Raw genomic sequence first — 21,855 nt, forward strand, 5'->3', positions numbered from 1 at the left:
AGTTGGGATTGAATTGAGGCCCTCTGCAGACACATCAGTCCAAGTGCTCGGTTCGAACCAAACAGTCCAAACCAACAATTTGGACTGAACTGCAGCCTTCCGCACACACAATCAGTCCTGTGGTTGCTGTTGCTTTTGGATGTGTTTCATTGTAGAATATGGAATAAACTTTGGATAATGCATTTGCAGTTGCTTTTTAAGTTATAAAAAGTAAAAACATAGCAAAGCAACCAAAGAATATAACAAAGATTTCTGATACGACACTCAGTTGATGGACTGATTTTTTGAACTGGCGAGACGCTGTCCCACATGTGGAAGTTTTACTGAGGGTTCTTGAGCTCACAGTCAGATTTGATGGGAAGCCATCAGTTTGTCAGTCCATCCATTCCGACTGGTCAGTCGACCGTCCTTGCACACATGGCAGTTCCGACTGATCGTGCTTCGGGGCCTTTAGCCATGGCACACACACACTCTCCCTCCTCCCCAGGAAACTACCATACGTCAACGCGTTCTTTGCTTCTGACCAATGGCTTTTAAACTATAGCCATAAAACTCAATTATTTTTTTCTGATTGCAGCTTGCTGTTTCAAAAAATGCCATGTAAATCTTTCTACTGACTAAAGTGGCACCAGAAAAGTTCAATTTAATATTGTATGAATTTATTAAATATCATCAATTTTAATTTATTTTGTTTGAATTGTGATTTCTACTCTATAAAGTATTTTTATTAAACTAATAATCAAAAAGTTTGAGTGGGTTTGTATTCAGAGTTGAATTATTTTTGGTTAAATACCAGACTAGCTTGTAATGGATTAGTAATTACTGATTCAGCTGTGAAAGTTTGAATGTTTGCTGAAGTACCTGTCAGTAAAGTGACTGCTAGCTTGAACATAGTGTAGGTAGTGTATCTCGGTCATTGTGACAGGTGATGCCCCTTGTTGAGAAGGTGTTCAAGTTTGAAGATCTGCCGGCGGCATACGAGCGCGTGAAGCAGGGACACCTGCGCGGCAAGGTGGTGGTCGCAATGGGAGACACGGCGGAGCAGCAGGCTCAGGAGCGGGTGGAAGTCGTGCAGTGAGCCGGCGCTTGGCGCTTGCTGCAGTTCGTCCAAGTCACCAGAGCCCTGCTCTCTCGAGTCCACGCTCACAGTTACCCGGCCCCGTGGTGCGCTGATACATAGATTTGCTTTGTTGAACTTTATTTAGGTCTGTGTCCTGGTTTTCAGACTAGATCTTCGACTGCTGATGGAGTTTGCGAATATTGTCTGTCGCCTGTTCAGATTCGGTGTTGAACCACCCGCAGTTCTTCGCGACATCCAGCTTGTATAGCAACATGGTGTCTCACTTCAGTGTTCCAAGCTGACCATGTTGGCAGCTCCATATTCTCCTCCATGACTATCTGCAAAATTTCTGTTTTTTCATTAAATATTTCATAAGACAGTTGCTGATGGTAGATTTAACTGTATTAATATTTCATGGCTTATTCAAGAGAACTCACTATACAATTAAACTTTTATTGTTTATAATCATGAGCATCACCAGTCATTATCTAGCAGAATACTGACATGTTCTTTAAAGCCTAGTTTTATAGCTTGCATATAGCTTTTAATCCTAATTCATTGATTTCACTTTTATGACATTTGAGTTTTTTATAGTTCATGATGAGTATGATTAACTTGAGGCCTTTTTATTTATATTAATTGATATTAGATCATTGTTGATAAAAAAGCAAATATTTTCTTCCCCTCTCGTCTCTTTGTGAACCCCTGCTTCTCACAGTAATAAATATCTGATTGGGATTACCCGTGATTAGGGTTACTACATAATTAGGTAATTTAAATTGAAACGTGTGCAGGAGTGCAAGCATTGGCAGAAGAGAACTTTATATATTTATTCATACATAGGTAAGCTTGTCGCAGAGATGTGAGCTCTGTTATCAGCGTAGCTGCAGCAGTCTAGAGGAGTTAGCCATGTCTTTCACTCATAAGTGTGTGTCAGAGTGCTGTCGGCACCTCCAGATGTTTGTGGAAATATCAGTGCATGGTTAATGTAAACATAAAATTGCTAGCCACAGTTTTCTTAAGGCTGCATGAAAATTTAAAAAAAGGTACGGTAGTGTTTGCTAATATTTTTTTGTTGTTAAATTTTACATTAAACAGCCTGTGTGTGAGACATGTATTCTTGTTGTAGCAGTTGCCATTATTAAATACTTTTTAAGTTATTATGGCATCAGACATTAAATTTAAAAAGAAAATACGTGGAATAGGTACACTTAGTTTATTAGTTACACAGCAGTATTTCTGCAGGAAAATCACAAACTTCAAAATTTCTTGGATGAAAAAATTTAGCAGTGATATAAAAATATTTGTTTTACCACAAATGAACTATACTCACCTTACCCTCTGCAATCCAACAGCATTGGAAAAATAATGAATTGAATAGCGACTTCCTCCCCCCATTCCTCTTTGGCTAATCACAGGCAATTATCTTGACATGTCACATTCTTATTTGCTGGAGAGAGGTTCAGGTTTGCCAGTAAAACAGTACTTAAAAATGGCATAAGTTCATTAGCACGGAGAGCAGTTTTTTAACTAAGTTCGTTCCCAATGTCTTTCAAATATTCATGAGTTTCTCACACTTTTTAAATGAATGTGTGTATCATTACATCGCAGTGTATTGTTAACTGTGAGCTTATAAAGCTGATAAGGGGAAGCGTGTATAAATGCAAGGCAGGAAATTTTTCCAGCTTATCACACAGGCCCTGGACAAGTATTTTCTAACCAGTAGTATTTCTGTTGCTCTTTACACCCCTTTTCCACCTCTCCTTTGTAAAGATTAGATACTGGCATGTCTTTGGGCAGAATTAATAAAAAAAGGTGGGCGGGGGGTTATATCACTAGTGGCAAAATATGCTTGTTTGGGGGGGGGGGGGGGGAAGAAGGCTGAAAATGTTTAATTTTTGTGTGAAATGTGTAAAATGGTTCGGCTTATATAAATATGAACAGTTATTAGTATTAGTACTCCACATGCTGTACACAACTGGAAGAAGTCACTATTCACACGATTGTAGAATAACAGTGTGTGTGAAAGGTGGGCACGATTACACCACACGATACGCTGTAACGTACAGTAGATATTTTTTAATGTTTTCTACGGGAGAGATGGTAGCACAACATGTTCAAGGTGCGGCCACAGAGCAGAGGAGGGCGGCCGACTGTCCACGTGGCAGTGGGCTGGCGGGGAGGGTCAGCATGCGTTCCACGTACACACGCTGCGGCCGGAGGTTTTTTTTGTTGCATTAATAGTCTTTAATATTTATTTGTATTTTATTTATTAAGACCAAATATACACAAATAATACCAAATATATTTGGTTGAAAAAGTAACAAAAACAATTATTATTTTTCCTCGGGCCACCTCGATTTTATGAAGGAAACAGTTTTTACAAATGCAATCCGTGGAACCTTGAGCATACATAGAATCGGGGTTCTAGTGTATATTTGAAATTTCTATGTAAGCAAGTACTTGTATGAAATTGTGTTTTGTGACAAATTGTTTCATAAGATATTTATTGCATGCTGTGTGCTAACTTTAAAGTATGGTACACATAATTACTGTCTCTGTAGGTGGTCTTTAAGATAAAATGTACTTTGATCTTTAACAATGTTTTATTTTTATTTTGCTTAAAGTGTGCATAAACATTTCCTCTGCATTTCTTGTTTCTTGTTTAATTTTGCTATGCTAATAAGTAGTTAAATATTCTTTAATTTTATCTATAATTGTTTGACTTAATACCGAATTTATAGTCAATATAAGTTATTTTCAAATGTATTAGTTCCATAAATATTTGTGGTGGTTAGAATCAATGATAAATTACGACTTATGAAACAGAGCTTGACCCATCTATGTACGGCAAATTACTAACGTGTGTAAAATGTGTTAGCACATGATGTACTGCTGTGGGCAGCATTCAAAGGCCGGGTCCCAGCCGCCGGTAGCCCGGCACAGTTTGTGGTTAAACCCGCTGGGGACATGGCTACCATCTGGATCCGAGTTTCTGTTGAAAACTAACTGCTACGTAATTTACAAGGAGAGACTTGTGTGACAAATTTTTTTATTCAAGTACAAATTCTGTTGATGTCTCAGCTCGCCTCTGGATGAGGAGTGACAAACATGTGACATCAGTCTGAATTAGGTCATGGCCAGGGATGGATGTAGTCCCAGGGATGTCCATCGCATATTATTGCTGTAACTGATTTTTAAGTTCAATTGTCAGTTTATTTAAACCTTTTTGTTTTGGCCTCCACATATATATTACAGTGCAATTTGCCCTAAAAATGGGCAAACCCTTGTGCTGGGTGAATCTTTAAGGTTTCACAATGATGTTAGAAATGAACAGAAACAAGGTGTGGTTCCGTCTGAATATAATTACTCCATACTTAGGAATCTTATAACAGATATTAACACAAATATTAACATACAATATCAATTACGTACTTAAACAGATCTCAGGTATATTCAGAAAGAAAAAAAATATGGGCCGGCCCTAAATTAAATTATAAAAAGGTTTCATTAAAAAAAATACATAAACCAATAAAAAAATACAAATATGTTTAAACCATCCCAGTATATATTCTTAAAGTCCAGAAATGATGTTTATCTGATGAACTTTGTCTGACGGCGTAGTTTAAGAAAGTTCAGAAAAGGTTAAAACATACAGTAGCACTGGAGGTCGGGGCTTCGTTTCCCGGAGATCAATCGGGAACATGATGCCAGGGCACCTGTGTGTTGTTGAGGAAGGGTGGTGAAAATGCCAATTCGGTGTCCGGCTCTCGGACCCTGTCTGGAACAGTCCGAATCAAAACTGATCAGAACTTGTACACAGACAGTAAACTGGGCAGAAAATGCCCGCAAAAGTTAAGGGGAGGGTTGGGGATGCCGCGGATCGTAACTCACCAGACAGGGAAATTGGCTTCTATTTTCCGATGCGTCGCCAGTCCGGATCTGGAGCCCGCGAATACGCTGCTGGGCGTGGACGTTTCCACCATTTCAAAAAGAAATTATTTAAAGAAAATAACTACTATGTTTATTACTGTGCAGACGGACTAAACTACATAAAGAAGATTACAGGAATAGCATCCCTTATTTAATCGACTACATCGTCGGTTGCGGCCGATGGAAGTCTTGCAGTGCGTTGATCCGCCGATAATCACAAACGGTCCGTCTGCAGTCGCGATGCGAAGTGTCTCGCGAAGAACCGCGTCTCATAATTAAAAGTAAATGTTCAATCTAAAGTGGAGGGGGGAGACTGGGACGTCCGGACCGAAAGGTTCCCAAGTTCCCCGAGTGGGACTTATAAAAAACTCTGACTTTGATGTCTCGAAGTTGGTAGCACTGGCTGACTTAAGCGCTACCTGTTGAGGGGTGTCTGAAATAAAAAAGAATCGACTCGCCCAAGACGCCTGCTTTAACCTAGGGCTAATGGCGCAGTCTGGAGCTGCACTCTGGCATCCTACAGGGGAAGGTAGCTGGGAGGTTAGTAAGTTTGTCACCAGATGTCGTGGGGGTCAGCTCCACGGGCTCGTGACACGAGAAGAAGTTACTATGTCCGCCGCTAGATGTCGTGTGTGGTCCATCTTTGTACACACATTTTTTTATGCCAGTCGTCCTTGGAGTCGGTCAACTCTTGGCGAGGTTCATGACCGGTCAATGGTCTTGGGCTAAATTCTTATAACCGAGAGGGGAGGGGGTGGGCAAAAATGCAACGACGCTGGGAACGAGCGTCCATGACGTGACTATCAAGGAGAGAACCTAAGACGTATTCGTGATGGGAAAGGCTATGGTCAGCTCGTCTCTGAGAAATGGTAACAACTCATCCAGAGCTGTTGTATGCAGTTTTAGTCATGAAGTGAAGTAATGTTACAGGCCTGGGATGTGCCTGCAAGCGGGAGAAATGTCAAACGGGCTGCCAATGAAGTCTTAGATTTGCAAAAGATCCGATAGGTCTCTGAGAAAGGTGCTTCAATCTACTGGCACAAAGTTTAACTACGTAGAGTACACCAGCCTAACAAAGATTAAATCAACCAATTGTAACCAAATTATAAAGAAAAATAAAATTATAAAAATAATTTAAAATTATAATAAAATTTTTAAAAAAGTGTCGAAAAACCTAATTTCCGGCACACCCTAACATTAAAAGAAAAGTTTCCCTCCAACGCTTAACTGTTCTATCTACTCCCCGTAGTGTGTAATAAAAAGTTACACTAATTTGAGCATTGGGTTAGGGAGGGAGGGGTAGGAAGAGGGTGAAATGGTAGTTTTTTTGCAGTTTTTCGCAAATATCTCGAAAACTATGCAGGTTAGCGCAAACATTATTCCATACAAAAATAATCTACTTTAAATTACAAACAAAAATTATTCTGTACATAATCACGTTAAAGTAGACGGTTCTCGAGATATGAAGGGGGTAAAAGTGCCCATTTTTTAAAAATTTTCAGATTTGTTGGAAACACATGAAATTATCACTGTGTAAACTGAAGTAAATCAAAAGTGCCCATTGTAAGGATCGGTTCAATACACGCACGGTTACCGGTACAAGGACACTACACCGGTTGGAGGAGGGGGGAGGGCCAGCCAACCGCCTGGCGTCTCACTTATTGCCTTCCCACCCTCCCTTTCACTTCCCAAACTCACGAGTACAACTGGCGTCATTATGTCTCTTCCTCTCAGTCGCAGTGGAAGACCCGTTGAGTGCGAATGTGAATATGATTCTTCGTGAACGTCTACTGTTATTTTTTCATGGTTCGTGTTTAGATAACTGTATGAACTATTAAACTACTATATATTATATGTGATAGTCATTTGATAGTGTGTAAATTATGGCAGAGTGTGTGTAGAAACCTTGTAGGGACAAGGGTGGTGAACTCATTCCTCTGACCAGAAAGGCAGTGGACAAAATAATACAGTGCAGTAAAATTCGTAAGGATGGAGTGAAAGAAAAGTTTATACATGATTCCTCACTCCAAGTGCACGGTAAGTGTCGGCAAACTTATATATTACATCCAAACCCACCCAAACATGAAGCGGCTCCTCCAGCAAAAATACCCCGTCAGTCCTTTGATTTTAAAACCTTATGTTTTCTTTGTGGCCGAAAGTGTGTGGATGTATCTAAGTGTAGGAATCCAGCCCAGGAAAAGTGGAGTTTAGTACAGAAACTTGAAGTTATTGAAAGCATTCGAACTGAAGCAAATAACAGACACGACAAGTGGGGAGATGAAGTAAGTGTGAGGCTCTCTCAGGTCATAGACCTCGTCAGTTCTGATGGGAGATACCACTGGTACTGCTACCAGAGATTCCAGAAACCAGGATCATCACATCCCGAAAAAGGAGCAGCAAATACCAAAGGTGGGTCAAGCGCTGATGCCAACAGAGAGCATGCTTTCGACAAGTTGTGTAATTACTTGGAGGAAAATGATGAATGTCAGTATGCTTTTCAAGAATTACAAACTATGTTCCTTCAACTGAATCCAGTAACTGAGCCATACACTGACATTCATTTGAAAAGAAAACTGATCCAGCACAACGGTAACAGTTTGCATTTTGCAGTATTACCAGGAAAAAAAAGTGTTATTTGTTTTTCCGGATCAACTTCTAATATTTTATCAGACAACTGGTATAAAAATCGAAACTTGGAAAACGAAGCTCAAGAGGAACTAAGAGTAATCAAAACTGCGGCTGCTATTATTTGCCGTGAGATCAAGTCCATAAGTTACGATTGTTCGCAACAATGTCCAACAATTGGTGACATTGCTACTGGAGGAGCTGAATTGGTACCTGAAGTGCTTAAGGTCCTGATATCTGAAATAATCCAGCCTACTTCTAAAAGACAAACAACCGAGAAAATTAAAAGGATGAAGCAAATTATTGACAGGAAAACTACTACAATATGTCACAGTATAATAAGTGTTGTCCGTCCAAGATCATTTTTGTCCCCTGTCCAACTTGGGACGGGTGGGTTATTACACAGAAAGTTTGGTTCAAGGGTCTTAATTGATGTCCTGTGCAATGTTGGTGTTTGTGTACCTTACAAGGAAGTTTTGAAATATGAATAATCGGTCACTTCCCAAGAGAGCACAAGAATTGAGAAAGGATATGTGCAATTTGTTTTCGATAATGCAGACTACAATGTGTACACTCTGGATGGCCATAACACTTTTCATGTCATGGGTGGAATTGCTTGCGTGACACCTAAATCTGCTCTTCAGGTCGCAGAAAATGTTCCTCGAATTAATGTTACTGCTCATGCTGTTGAAAACCAAGGCTTCTTTGCCACGGTAACATACAGTGCCCCAAGTACATCTGGATATTCCAAAATAGTTGCTACAAACACGGCTTCCCTGCAAATAAAACAACTATCATCTGGAAATGACCGAACACCGAATTTGTGATGGTTGAGTGGTACCTGGTTGGAAGGCCCAGAAGAATGTAAACCTGGTTGGTGTGGTTGCATGGAAATACTGTATGCAACGAAAGAGTACCAAACATCCGCGGTGGTCCCTCTCCCATTCATCAATTTGGCTCCATCAAACCCATCAACAATATACACGGCTCTTCTTCAAGCTGCCGAAAAAGGTGCCAACAATGGGCAAAGCACTACGATAGTGACATTCGATCAGCCTTTGTATGCTAAAGCTCGTGAAATGGTAGCTGCAGCACCTGATGACAGCCCTTTAAAGTCACTCTTCATTCGACTTGGTGGTTTCCACCTTTTAATGTTGTTTTTGTCAGCGATTGGATTCATCATCATGGCAGGAAGTGGCTTGGAAGAGTTGTTCAGTACAGTCTATGGCAAAAACAGTGTTTAACAAATGATGAATGGAAAAGCTTACTCTAGGGTCGTTCGTACTCTCTTCCTAGTCGAAGAGGCACTCATTACTCTATTTTTGAAGACAAATGAAGCATTTATTAGTGTTGGTAAAGATGAGTTGAATATCATCTATTCATCTTTTAAGCATGGTAATGCAACTGCTGAAGATATTATGCAATCAGCTGCAGTGAAAAACTTTGTGGAAAGTTTGGAAAAGCATCGTCAACAATCGAAAGAATCAGGGCGAACACAAAAACTGTGGATTCAGTTCATAGAAATGTTTGAGCTAGTTTGAATGTTTATTAGAGCAGATAGGAGCGGGGACTTCCTCCTCCACCTTTACTGTGTCCACCAAATGCTCCCTATTTTCCATGCATCTGGTCACATCAACTATGCTAAATCTGCGCATGTTTACCTACAAAACTCACTGGAACTTCATACCTTAATGAACTCTGGAGAACACAATTTGTTCGTTAACCGTGGTTACATTCCAACGCACTGAGAAGTTTTGGTCTGGAGTGTGGAGTGACATGACCATTGAACAGGTTTTGATGCGATTGGTGGCCTGACCGGAGGCAGAGGAATCACAGCGACAACTATTGGAACTTGGATTAACTCCGTGCCAACCTGTTGTCGGATAGTCGAAGCAATGGAAGAATTTGCGGGAGTGCGCAGTCTCTCTTCAGAGCAGCACATAGAGCCAGGGCTGCCGAGAGGGGGGGGCAAAAGGGGCAAATGCCCAGGGGCCCGGTAGCCTTAGGGGCCCGGGCGCCCGGCTGGGAAGTGGAAAATAAATGGCTGGAAAAACATTTTCCCCCTGCTATTAAAACATTTTGTAATATATATATATAGTACAAAATGTTTTAATAGCAGGGGGAAAATGTTTTTCCAGCCATTTATTTTCCACTTCCCAGCCGGGCGCCCGGGCCCCTAAGGCTACCGGGCCCCTGGGCATTTGCCCCTTTTGCCCCCCCCTCTCGGCAGCCCTGGCTCTATGTGCTGCTCTGAAGAGAGACTGCGCACTCCCGCAAATTCTTCCATTGCTTCGACTATCCGACAACAGGTTGGCACGGAGTTAATCCAAGTTCCAATAGTTGTCGCTGTGATTCCTCTGCCTCCGGTATATATATATATATAAAATTGTTTTGTGTGTTCCTAAAACTACAGTGATTAACCAATAACCTAACCGAGCAGTAGGTACTTGTAACATTCAGTTCACACCAAAATACTTTAGTAGTAGCAGAAATGGGATCGTTACAGGTACGTCGGAACAGGGGGGGCAGCAGGGGCGAGGGGCAAGTCGCCCCCGTGCTGTTATGCATGGGGGGGGGGGCGAGAGTAGCATTTCGCCCCCCTCCTTTTCCCAGAATAAATGTTTGGTCGTAGTAGTATTTTTCTCAACCAGTAGTTACAAACGTTGCATTGGTGATCACATTGATTAGAAAATCAAATTTATGATTGTCAATATACTGTAAAATGATTGCAAATTCCTATATGGTATTTTATTTAAATTGTACTACATCTACTGTCAGAGTGGTATTTAATACATACTACGTCATCAAATTCTTGGAATGGTATATTTAATATTTTGGTTCGGAAACTCATTAAATAGCACAATTTTGCATCTAAAATTCCAAATTTTTCCGGGGGAGGGCCCCCCGACCACCCACTCTATGACTGAGGTAAGTGTGATACCTCTGTTCACCCCCCCCCCCCCCCAACTAATGAAAACGTCCCAACGTCCCTGGAACGTTATAAATAATTAATATGTATTACAAATTTTTCAATGTAATCAAGGTGATTCAGTGTGTTTGATGTTTTCGAAGTAATAAAATTGATTATTACTTTACATTAATTTTAATAATATTTACATTCAGAAAAATTTATTATACTTATGTATTTTAAACACTCATATAATAATGCAATTTCTGATTACCATTTAAGATTTTTTTTTTTTTTTTTTTTTTTTTTTTTTTTTTTTTTAGCAATATATACATCAAAATTAATTATTATTTGTATTTTGATGGGATTAACAATGTAAAAGTGCACTGAGATAATACATGCAAATGCTCTCTTTTTTTTTGCGTAACTAGGAAATCGTTATGTATGTTCAAATGAAGGATGCAATTTTACGATACCATATATATCTATGGTATAGGCCTACGTAGTAGTGGTATGAAAAAAAAAAAAAAAAAAAGGAAGGGGGCCTACTACCCCAGCTGCCCAGGGGCCCACAAATTCTCTCAGCGGCCCTGCATAGAGCTACGAGAGGCAAGGCAGAAAAGAAATACTAAAGACTTGCAAACTTTCATTTCTTGGCTTAAGGAACACAACCCATTTTCAAAAACCCCTGAACTATCTTCTTTATCAAAAGGGGTTGTAGCAAATCAAAATGTGAACTGTGATAAAGCATTTGAAATTGGAGTACTAGCCTTAAAGATATCGAGGGAAAAACATTCAGTGAAATACATTTGAATAGAAAGTTAGCTGTGAAGTCTCTAGCCTCTATCACTAATTCAGTAACAATTAACGACGACACTGTATGTGTGAACCCTAATACTCTTTTACATTGGATGGTGTGCACAGTAAGGAGTTATGAGAGCAGTAGCGAGGCGTGAGGTTTACATGAGGGGAAGCAACAACTCTGTTCACATCAAAACTAGATGGGGGGGGGGGGGGGGGGGGGTCCGGGGGCCCTCCCCCGGGAAAATATGGATTTCAAGGTACAACATGGTGCTATTTAAGAAGTTTTCTTAACTGAACATTGACTATTCCACAGGTAGAAAAATTAACCTTTTTTTTTTAAATAAATTATTTTTAAAAAATAATGTTTGACTTACATTATTCTGATAGTAAAATAGCTACTCTACATTACTTATATACTAAGTGGGAGTGTAGTATCATCAATATCTGGTACAAAATATATAAACAGACAACACATGGCAAAGTAAGTACTTAAAATAAAGAGAAGAACCTCATAAAAATGTACTAGAATAGTAAAAATTAAATATTGGTATTTTTCGTACCAACACAAAAGAAATTATCTTCATACGTGATCAGAAACTCTGTTAACTGGTACGTGTACCAAGAAACTGGCACGTCAATCATTACTTAAACGCCACAATTTTTTTTCCTAGCCTAAATTATTCTAAGTGTGTAAGGGGAGGGTCCAGGTTAAGGGGGAGACCTAAGTGTGTCTCAGGCCGAAGCCTATACACTCTACCATGCGGGTTTTTAATCATGTGGGACAAGGGTGCGTGCATTGTGTGCTATTGGGGTTTACTGGCCAGCCATGGCTGCGATTGGCGCCATGACTGACGCCCCATTGGTCACCTAGCTTAAAAGCTAGCTAATGTGACCCAGGTAAAACCTGCATAGACACAGGGAAAACCCTGGGCCGAGTCATGTGGGGATCAATTAACATGCATTAAGCAAGCAGGTAACTACTGGACAAGAGGGAAGAAGGGTCCAGGTAAGAAGAGTTGGAGGGGCTGAAAAATCAACCATGCTGGAGTTGGGTGATGGGCCTTGCGGCCCGCATTTAAATGTTGGGTACTCCTGGGTTATTATTAACCAGGCGCGCATGCGCCCCCAGGGGCGGGCGACATCACTCGTCAGCCCAGCCCAGCTGCCCAGGCAGCCACAGTTAAACCAGATGTGGGCAGACGAGCCAGTAAACCGGCTCGAACTGCGGGCGTACGGGGCGAAAGGCAGCCTGACATTGCGCCATCTTCATCTTCCTTCTTCCAGTTAACAGCCAACAACCTTTCAAGCCAGGGTGGGGGTAAGTCGTTCAGGCGAATTAAGTATCTTGCGAGTCGGACCTTCTTGTCCTCCCAAAATCCCGGGACGGTTGAAGGTCGCGCCGCCCAGGCTACCACTGGCTCCAACAGGGCCCCAACTTAAAGGCGCCGCCATCTCTTCCTTCAGAGTTACGATGCTGTTCAGTTCCGTTGCGCGCGCGGCAGTTCACAGCTCCGCAATTTCCAGCCTGCAGTTCGTCTACACTTCGCATCTAGGGCACATCGAGCACCCCTGCGGTGCCTTCGCCGACGGAACTGCTTTCTGCCACGCGCCGAGCTGCATTCAGGCTACCTTTCACCCCGATAGCCGTAATAACGACTACAGGCCGGCCATTGGTCCGCGGACTGCTATTGGTTATTCACAGTCACCCCAGCGAGATTGCAACTCTCGAGCTGGGATCCCGTATCCGCCAACCGCGGGACGCGTACGCCCACAAATTCCCCACGCACTGCCAGCCAACAGCCCATGGGAGAGATGCGCGCACCCCGAGAGACGACCGCCGACTGAAACGCGACCTCGCCACCTGCCCTGCCGAACTGTGGCGGACATAGCCGAAGCAGTCGGTGGTAGAATTCCACCGTCTGCTTCGGCCATGTTCGCTTCAGTTCGGCAAGAAAGCGCTACCTTCGTAGCTTCTACCACGTGTTTTTACAGCGAATCCCCTCCCTGAACCTTTTTACCATGCCACCCCCCCTTCCGAAAGGAAACTACTGCGGCAGCCTTCCTGCTGAAAGCGGTCCTACCAGCGCTTCTAAACCTAGCAACGCTTCTAAAACAGCATGTTTTGTGTGTCAACGAGTTTTTTTCTTATAGCGCACAGCGCACAGTACTGGGTCCCAAGTAGATAGTGTAAAAAATACATACACCTAACGGCACGAGCCAAAGTTAAATACTATTCTGAATAAAATATTTATTTAAAAAATGCAATGTCTGGAAACTGCCTGGGCAAGCACTGCTTGCCTTGCTTGCCCTGACGAGATGCCACTGTATGAGAGGCTAGCAGAAATATTCCAATTGGAATTAAGTGCTTATCTTCCATCCCTCGTCGACGAATCTGGTCTAATGAGGAAGGGAAGAAAATCTTCAATGGTGTCTGTTTTGGTGTCAGAAGAAAATGAATCTTCGATAACCTCAGATTCATTTGAAGTTCCCTACATCATTGATGGGGGCCACCTCTTTCATTGCGTTGTCTGGCGACGCCCAGCCACGTACAGGCAGATTTGTGAGCAATACACCAGTTATATTATTAATCATTATGGACAAGGTACTGTTGTTTTTGATGGATATGAGAAAGGAAACACAAAAGATGAAGAACACTTGCGCAGATCACGGACAAACACTCATGTTGAAGTGAAAGTAGAAAATTAAATTCATGTAAATCTCGGTCAAAGTGAATTTCTATCTAATGCTAAGAACAAAATGGGACTAATTTCTCTCCTCACAGTGCACTTGCAAAGAACTTGTTGCACAGTACATCAAGCACCGGGTGATGCTGACTTAATGATTATAGTTCTTACAGCGATTGATGAAGCAGAGAAAGGACTTGGAGCTTCCGTAGTTGGCGACGACACAGACTTGTTAGTCTTGTTGACTGTCCACGTGCCCCCCGATTTCAAATTGAAAATGGTGGTACTGTCGTACTAGGGACTTAAGGGAACGTAACGAATGGGATGTCGGAGTGGGCGCCACCACGTGATATGGGCACGTGGACCCGGCGGAGACTCCCTTCAGGGCGTGACGTGACCCGTGTAGGGCTAGGCCCGGTTCCCTTAGCAAACGATACTGCGCCAGTGGGTTCTTAAGGCATCCCACACACCTCGTGGTTCAGGAGCAGGAACACGTGGTCACTCGACTAAATACTCACAGGCTCGTCGCACTTCTTTTTTTGCGGTAACGTTACAAACAAGTCTCCAGTTGCGCTACGTCTACATTACCACATTAAAACTGTGAATAACGCCAACGGCGGGAAAGAATCGGTTTACAGGCTGACCAGGTCACATCGTGGCCTGGCCTCGTGAGTCTAAGACGCGGTTTCATGTTTAAACGTTCGAAATGAACTTAAATATTTATTGAAACAAGTCGGCCACCCGTATTAGGCCTCGCAGATACAAAAAGGTTTTAGAAACTATAAAATGTCCGGCGGATGCTAAGAGATCAGTTGAATGTAAAAAGCGAAGTTGCGAGGTGCTCACCAAGCGTCCTACCCCGGTTGACAAACGGAAGCGACTGAAGAGGCCAGGGCAGCATGGCGGCCGGAAAGCGCTGGATTTACAGTTAGTCTCTCCTGTTATTTATTACTACATATTTAACTAAAACAAACGCACTAAAATTTTTATAATAAAATTATACCAAGGCTTCCTTTAATTATGATGTTAAGTATTAATTATTTTAATTAGGATTATGGTTCAAACTGGGTTGCGGGTAGTTCCATTGCCTGCCGTGTGGGGCGCTGCGCCGTCCTTACCACCTAGCACTGCAAACATAATCCTTGGGGAATATTATTTAAAGAAAAGACATGTAGCAATTACGTAAACCTTAAGATTAAATAAGAAAACAAAAGGGGTCGTGGCACAGACTCTACTCTCGCCTCTTCTTGGCAGCCTCACGCACACACACACACACACACACACACGCACACACACACACACACACACACGCGCGCGCACACACACACACACACACACCTCTGCACACACACACACACACACACACACACACACACCTCTGCACACCTGCACACCTGCACACCTGCACACGGGATGGGAGGTTTGAAATAGTGGGTGGGGGTGGGAGGAGGGGGTTGGCAACGGCGTAAGGCAGGCACATCGGGCTTAGGGAGGGCGTAGCCCCGGTCGACATCAGTACCGAAGAAAGGCAATCAACAGGAAAAAGTGTACTCCATTTCTAACATACAGCGAGGCATTGGGGAGATGAAAGATGTTCTCTTCGCAGTATATACTTTCACAGGATGTGACACTGTCTCAGCTATCTACCAGAGGGGAAAATTGCAGCATTTAGGAAAGTTCAGGCTAGCACGAAGCTTCTTGTCTTCAGCGACCCCAAAGCTGAGCCAAGTGCAGTGGCTGATGCTGGGAAGCATTTCTTTCTTGCCATTTTTGGAGCAAAGAACACTGAAGATCTAGATTTTCTTCGCTACCAGTGTTACTTGCAGGCAATTACAAAACAGCCTGTACATTCGTTGTTCAAGTTGGCTGCACTTCCCTCACTTAAGCAGCTTCCAGGCAGCATTCATTCAGAGTTTACCACCAGGTGCAGCAGTGGCTCAATGAGAGGAAGAATCCACTTGAGTGGGGGTGGAAGAAGATCGGGGAACACCTGAGACCTCATGCAACAGCAAGTCCCACTGCTCCACAAGAACTACTTTCCCTCATCGTGTGCGCATGCAAAGACGAATGTGTACGTAACTGTGAGTGCAGGAAGAGTGGTTTGAATTGTTCGACCATGTGCGGCAACTGCTCAGGCCTGGGATGTGTTAACAGAGACACGCTCATCATTGACGAGGATGAAGAAGAGGAGGGTGAAGTGTTTGGAGAGGACTGAATCCTGATTCATGTTTTACATTAATTTAAGATTGCATTTAACATGACTACTTTATTTTTCAATATGATTTTTTTGTACATTTAGAGTTTTTTTTTTTGCTAAGTAGGTGTGTAATATACATCCACATTACTTGAAAACATATAATTATAATTAATTCTGATATTATTGATTTATTTCAGTTTACACAGTGATAATATCATGTTTTTCCAACAAATCTGAAAATTTAAAAAAAATTGGTTTTTTTACCCCCTCCATATCTCCAGAACCTTACACTTTAGCGTTTGTAATTTAAAGTAGATTATTTTTGTATGGAATAATGTTTGCGCTAAACTGCATAGTTTTCGATATATTTGCGAAAAACTGTGAAAAACTACCATTTCACCCTCTTCCCACCCTTTCCTCATAACCCAACGCTCAAATTAGTGTAACTTTTTATTACACACTACGGGGAGTGGATAAAACAGTTTAGCGTTGGAGGGAAACTTTTTTTTTTTGGATGTTAAGGTGTAGATTTAATTGCACGTACTAAAAGTCATCTGGCTCACTTAAAGATTTGCACCAACTGTTGACAGATTGATATTACCCAGCTTGTTAACATTAACGTTATTATTTTGTAAACTGTTGATAATTATTATAATTTTTAGTATATTTTAAATTTTACCAATTTTTATATTTTTTTTTAAGACCATAAAATAGTGCCTTTTGATAGTTATTGCAGTTGTAAAGGTACATTATGAAAGGGAAAAAAAATTTAAACACCTTTATTATTTTACATTAGATAGTATTTGTTGCAGTTGTTCACTATAAATAACAAGTCATTCTGATAATTCATTTATATCGTCTATCAGAGCACAAAGTTTTAATACTGAAAGATATTTTTAAAAAAAATTATTGACAAAAATGGTTGAAGCTAAGATGTTGTCTCTGATAAATTTTCTTAGAAGAGAGGATTGAATATTAACAGATGCTCTTGATTAAATACAACAAGAAATTGTATTCAAAAAAACTTATTTCAAATTTTAATCTTCAAAATATATATTTTTTTAATACATTCTAGAATTTTTTTTAAATTATAAAATTGTTTCTAAGACTTTTGTGCTTGTGCAACAGAGCACACTGAAATAAGGACAATGCTAATAGCAGATATTGTGCATTGGAAAGAGAAAATAGGTAAATGCCCATTAAAATGCATACTGCAATCCAAGGATGAGATGCACTATAGCAGGAGCTTAACTTGCCTTTATAATAAAGACTGCTTTACAACTGAATAGGAGTGAGTATCCTTCCACAGGAATAAATACTTTCCTGAGTGTGTTGTTGAACCATCAGTGTGCCGTCGGATAAGCAACAGTATGTGCACATGCGTCAGCACCTCGATTCACCACCAGGGCGTAGTGAGCGGCGCCCTCACCCCACTTGTGGGGGCTGCTCTCCTAGACCTGGTGCTGGGCAAACTTCTACAACACAACCCCGCCCCCTATCTGATGTGCTGTTAATTAGTAATTTCGACACGATATATTTTAAATTTTTATTATGATTTTAAATTTTTTTTGTGTGGAAATTTTATTTGCTCTACTATAGTGTGGTTTTACTTTGTTAGTCTGGTGTACTCCTCTGAGTTAAACTTTGTCTCAGTGCTCTGAAGCCCCTTTCCCATCGGCGTATCGGATATTTTGCTGGCCTAATCCCTGACTGGCAGACAGCTTACCATTTCCCCCGCCTTCAGTCACGCCTCAAGCCTGTAATATCATTTCTCTTCGTGACCCTAACTGCATAGACAAGCCTGTAGCTTGCAGGCGACCAGTTCTCAGAGACGAGCTGAGATTGGCCTTTTTCATCACGTGTTAGTGTTATGTTCGCTCCTCTGCAGCCACGACGGGACGTAGATTCCCAGCAGCTTTGCATTTTAACCTCACCCCCCCCCCCCCCCCCCCCTTCTCAGTTCCAAGTAAGACCAATGACCGGTCGTAACCCCCCTGGTCAACCGTGAGCGTCCTCAAGGTCTCCTCGCAAAAAACGAGTGCGCCAAAACTGATCGCAAGAGCTACCTAGCGACCAAGTCGCGAACTTCTCCGCTAGTCTACCCTCTAGGGCGCCAGAGAGCAGCACCTGCTTTCCCTTGAGTTATATGGACGCCGTGGGCGAGTCGATTGTTTTCAACTCAGACCCCTCCGACAGAGTTCTCTACTGTCGCCCAGTGATGCCAACTTCAAAACTCCTGCCAGAGTTTTTTTTTCCGCCCGCATTCGGGCAAGTTCGGAATCTTTCGGCGGCCCAGACCTCCCCTCCACCTGGGGCCTGTTTCATAAAATTACAAGTTTACAAGCTACAAGTTACAAGTTACAAGTCTATATTCTACAAGTCTAGTTGACAAGTGTTTCACGAACAAAATGTTTCGACTTGTGAATCCCAATTGGTGTATCGATAGTTTTACAAGTCGACACACAGTTGTAATATATTGCCAAAGCGAAAATGAGCGCCAGAAAGCAAACTGGAAACAAAATAATGATTCTGAACAAAATAAAATAACAAAAAAGTGTTTTCTTCGGGGCATTCTCAGATACACTGACGAAAGAGAACAAAATGATCACATGGAAGGAAATTCGGGACTTTGCAGCTTCGTTGGGAATTATCCCAGAAAGCAAAGACTGGGGTTATGTTCGGGATGTTGTTTGGCAAAATGTCAAGAAAAGTACCATGGTAAGAATATTCTATTATATTATTTTCTATATTTTACCTAACAGTTATAATAATGAAGTCATAACAAATTTGTGTATTTAATTTTAGTACAATTAGATTATTACTTGGCAGTTACCTAACCTAAATTAAACTTGTGTTATTCTCTTTTTCGGCAGAGTAAACTAGATAATACAAAGAAGACAGGTGCTACGGGGGGAAGCGGAGCGAAGCTGACAGACATCGACAATTTAGTTTTGGATATTGTTGGAAGAGACTCCCCTCTTGTCTGTAGCTTGGACGTTGCAGAAACTTGGGCAAGGGCCAGCACTGCCACTTCCCAGGTTTCTAAACCAAGCTCCAATAATGAAACAAGAATGTTAGAAGAAGCTGTTGATATGGACGAACATGAGATGGCTGCAGAGGTCGTAGTGGTTAAAACATCTGCTGATGTAGCAAACAAAGGTACACATTAAAAAAAAAATTCTCATTGGGTGCAATTGCAAGGTCAATTTAACAGGTGGTTAGGTTTGTTTATTCTAAAAGTCTGTTATGAGTTTGAGCATTCATTTTAATAATTGCTATAGTAGATATATACAGTAAGTATACCTACTTGTAAATAGAACAAAATCTTAGCAAATATTGGAGACAAAATGAATAGTAATTTTCAATAGTGTAATGCTTGTCAATATTTACTTTATGTTTCCCTGAAAGAGTGTGTGTGTAAGAGTATATATAAATTTCCTTTCTCTATAGTAATATTTCATTGAAGGGTTTTAATTAAATTACTTACAAGTCATGTATCGAGTAGAATTTACATGCCATTGGGACAAATAAGTAACTTGTGTGCTCTTTTGATAAAGTAGCAAATTTCAAGTGTTCAATAAGTAGGTACCTCTGAAAAATTCTTTGGAACTGTTTGTTTTTTGCAATAATTACTCAAATTTATTAATGTTTCAGCCTCCAAAATGAAACATTCATCTGTAAAAAGCACAGAGGAAGATGTATTTTTAAGAGCAAAGAGGAAGCTGCAGCTGGAGTACATGGAAGTCCAGATTTACAAAACAAAGTTGGACATTTTGTATAGGGAGCACCAACTTAGTTTACCAAGATCCAAATTCACAGACGATATTCAACCAGTTGAATCGTATACAGCTGATGAAAATACTATGGATGAATTGTTACTAGAATGAACTTTTAAATTAGGTACTACTGTATTTTTTTATTTTATTTCTTGCAATAAATAAATTGGAATTATAAAAGTTTGTTTTTTTTACTTTATTTACAAATATGACATGATTCAATATGGCTTTTTTTAAACATGTACAATTTCATGCAGTTAGGAGTATAAAAATCAATAGGAACTAAAACATTTACATTATTTGCTCTATAAACAATGCTTGAAGGAAAAGGTTTATTTTTTTCTGCTTTATGCAAAATGATTTATAATTTGCTGTTGTCGCCGATGTGCTGCTGCAACTGGGATTACGTCCTCTTCTTCTGGAATTGCTATGTCCTCTGCTACAAGTAAATGGTGAATCTCTTGGTCATAGTTTCTTGATATGTTGCAAAGTGTAACACAGCATTTAAAAATGTTTGCTGCATATGTAGGGTTCACTCTAAGGTAGTTCAAGCAAGGGAATTTCTCTTTCAATATACCTAAGGCATTTTCTACAATATGCCTAGTACTTTTATGAGCTCTATTATATCGAATGACTGCAGGATTTGCTAAGTCGTTCATTGCAGGAGGCATTAACCATTCCTTCAATGGATAGCCAGAGTCTCCAAGTAAAACAGAGTCGGGAAATGGCCTCCAACCACCGTCAAAGCGTTCACAAAGAGTACTGTTGCGTAGAACTCTAGCATCATGCACACTTCCAGGCCAATTTGCACTAGCATTAAAAAATTGGTAATCCGGTCCACACACCACCATACAATTTATGGAATGGTTACCATGTCGATCTACAAAATGTGCCTCGTGTGCCTGAGGGGAATCAATATTTATCAATGTCCCATCAATGCAACCACATACTTGTGGCATTCCAGCAAATGCATGAAAACGTTGAACTACAGAGGCCACATTATTAGGCCAATTTACAACTTCGGGAAATTTAACATTGTTTACAGCTATAACAACTCTCTTTACACATCTGCACACTGTTGCTTTTGAGACACCATGCATGTCGCCGACGGCATGGTACTGCCTACCGTTTCCCAACCAATGCAATCCAATACACAGTTGCTGTTTTGGAGAGAGGGCTTTGTTTCTGTTTGTTGCATGGGATAGAAAAGCTCCAATTTCTAGCAACAAATCTTCAAGTTTTTCAGAGCTTATGCGAAAACGTTCGTTGTATTCATAAAAAGTTTCAAAAAACACATTAATTCTTTCTCGGAACTTTCTTGGCCTTCTAACCTGCAAATTCAAGTTTTCATCTTCGTCAGAATAGGTAAACACAATATCCATCTTTTGCTTTTTGAAACTGCGCCAATACAAATACAACACGAACATATAAATCACATTACGGTACCTACTAAACTGTCTCACGAAATAAACTTGTAAACGGTTTCAACTAGGTTTGGTTACTTGTAACAAATATTACATATTTACAAGTCCATGAAAATATCAAGTTGCTTTGTGAAACAGAATTACAATTCGACTTGTAAAACGTACTTGTAACTTGTTAAGTTTTTACTTGTAACAGGGAATGTTGACTTGTAGTTTTATGAAACAGCAACTAATCGAATTTTAAAAGTTACAAGTGAATTCACTTGTAACTTGTAAACTTGTAGTTTTATGAAACAGGCCCCTGTAAGCGCCGGCGGCTACTTTTAATTACGAGACGCGGTTTGCCACGACACAGATCAACTCGCGTCGCGTCTGCAGACAGATCTCCATCGAGTATCGGCGAATCGGCAGACTCTGCAAGACTTCATCCGACCGCTAACGACT

General features: G+C 40.9%; 1 protein-coding gene and 1 long non-coding RNA gene across 2 annotated transcripts in view; both read left to right on the plus strand.

Moving 5' to 3' along the window:
- The window catches only part of LOC134540170 (reticulon-4-interacting protein 1 homolog, mitochondrial), a 93,886-nt gene extending 87,772 nt beyond the window's left edge, over nucleotides 1-6,114 (plus strand). The window contains exon 6 of the mRNA XM_063382724.1: nucleotides 926-6,114. Within this exon, the coding sequence (XP_063238794.1) occupies nucleotides 926-1,078 (153 nt within the window). The 3' untranslated portion in view covers nucleotides 1,079-6,114. The remainder of the gene's footprint in view (nucleotides 1-925) is intronic.
- Nucleotides 6,115-17,360: 11,246 nt separating this feature from the next.
- On the plus strand, nucleotides 17,361-20,167 carry LOC134529325 (uncharacterized). Its single transcript, XR_010074533.1, has 2 exons — nucleotides 17,361-19,370; nucleotides 19,866-20,167. It is a non-coding gene; the product is annotated as an uncharacterized LOC134529325 (long non-coding RNA).
- The last annotated feature ends 1,688 nt before the right edge of the window (nucleotides 20,168-21,855 follow it).

This window comes from Bacillus rossius, chromosome 1 (assembly GCF_032445375.1).
Source record: "Bacillus rossius redtenbacheri isolate Brsri chromosome 1, Brsri_v3, whole genome shotgun sequence".
NCBI lineage: Eukaryota > Metazoa > Arthropoda > Insecta > Phasmatodea > Bacillidae > Bacillus > Bacillus rossius.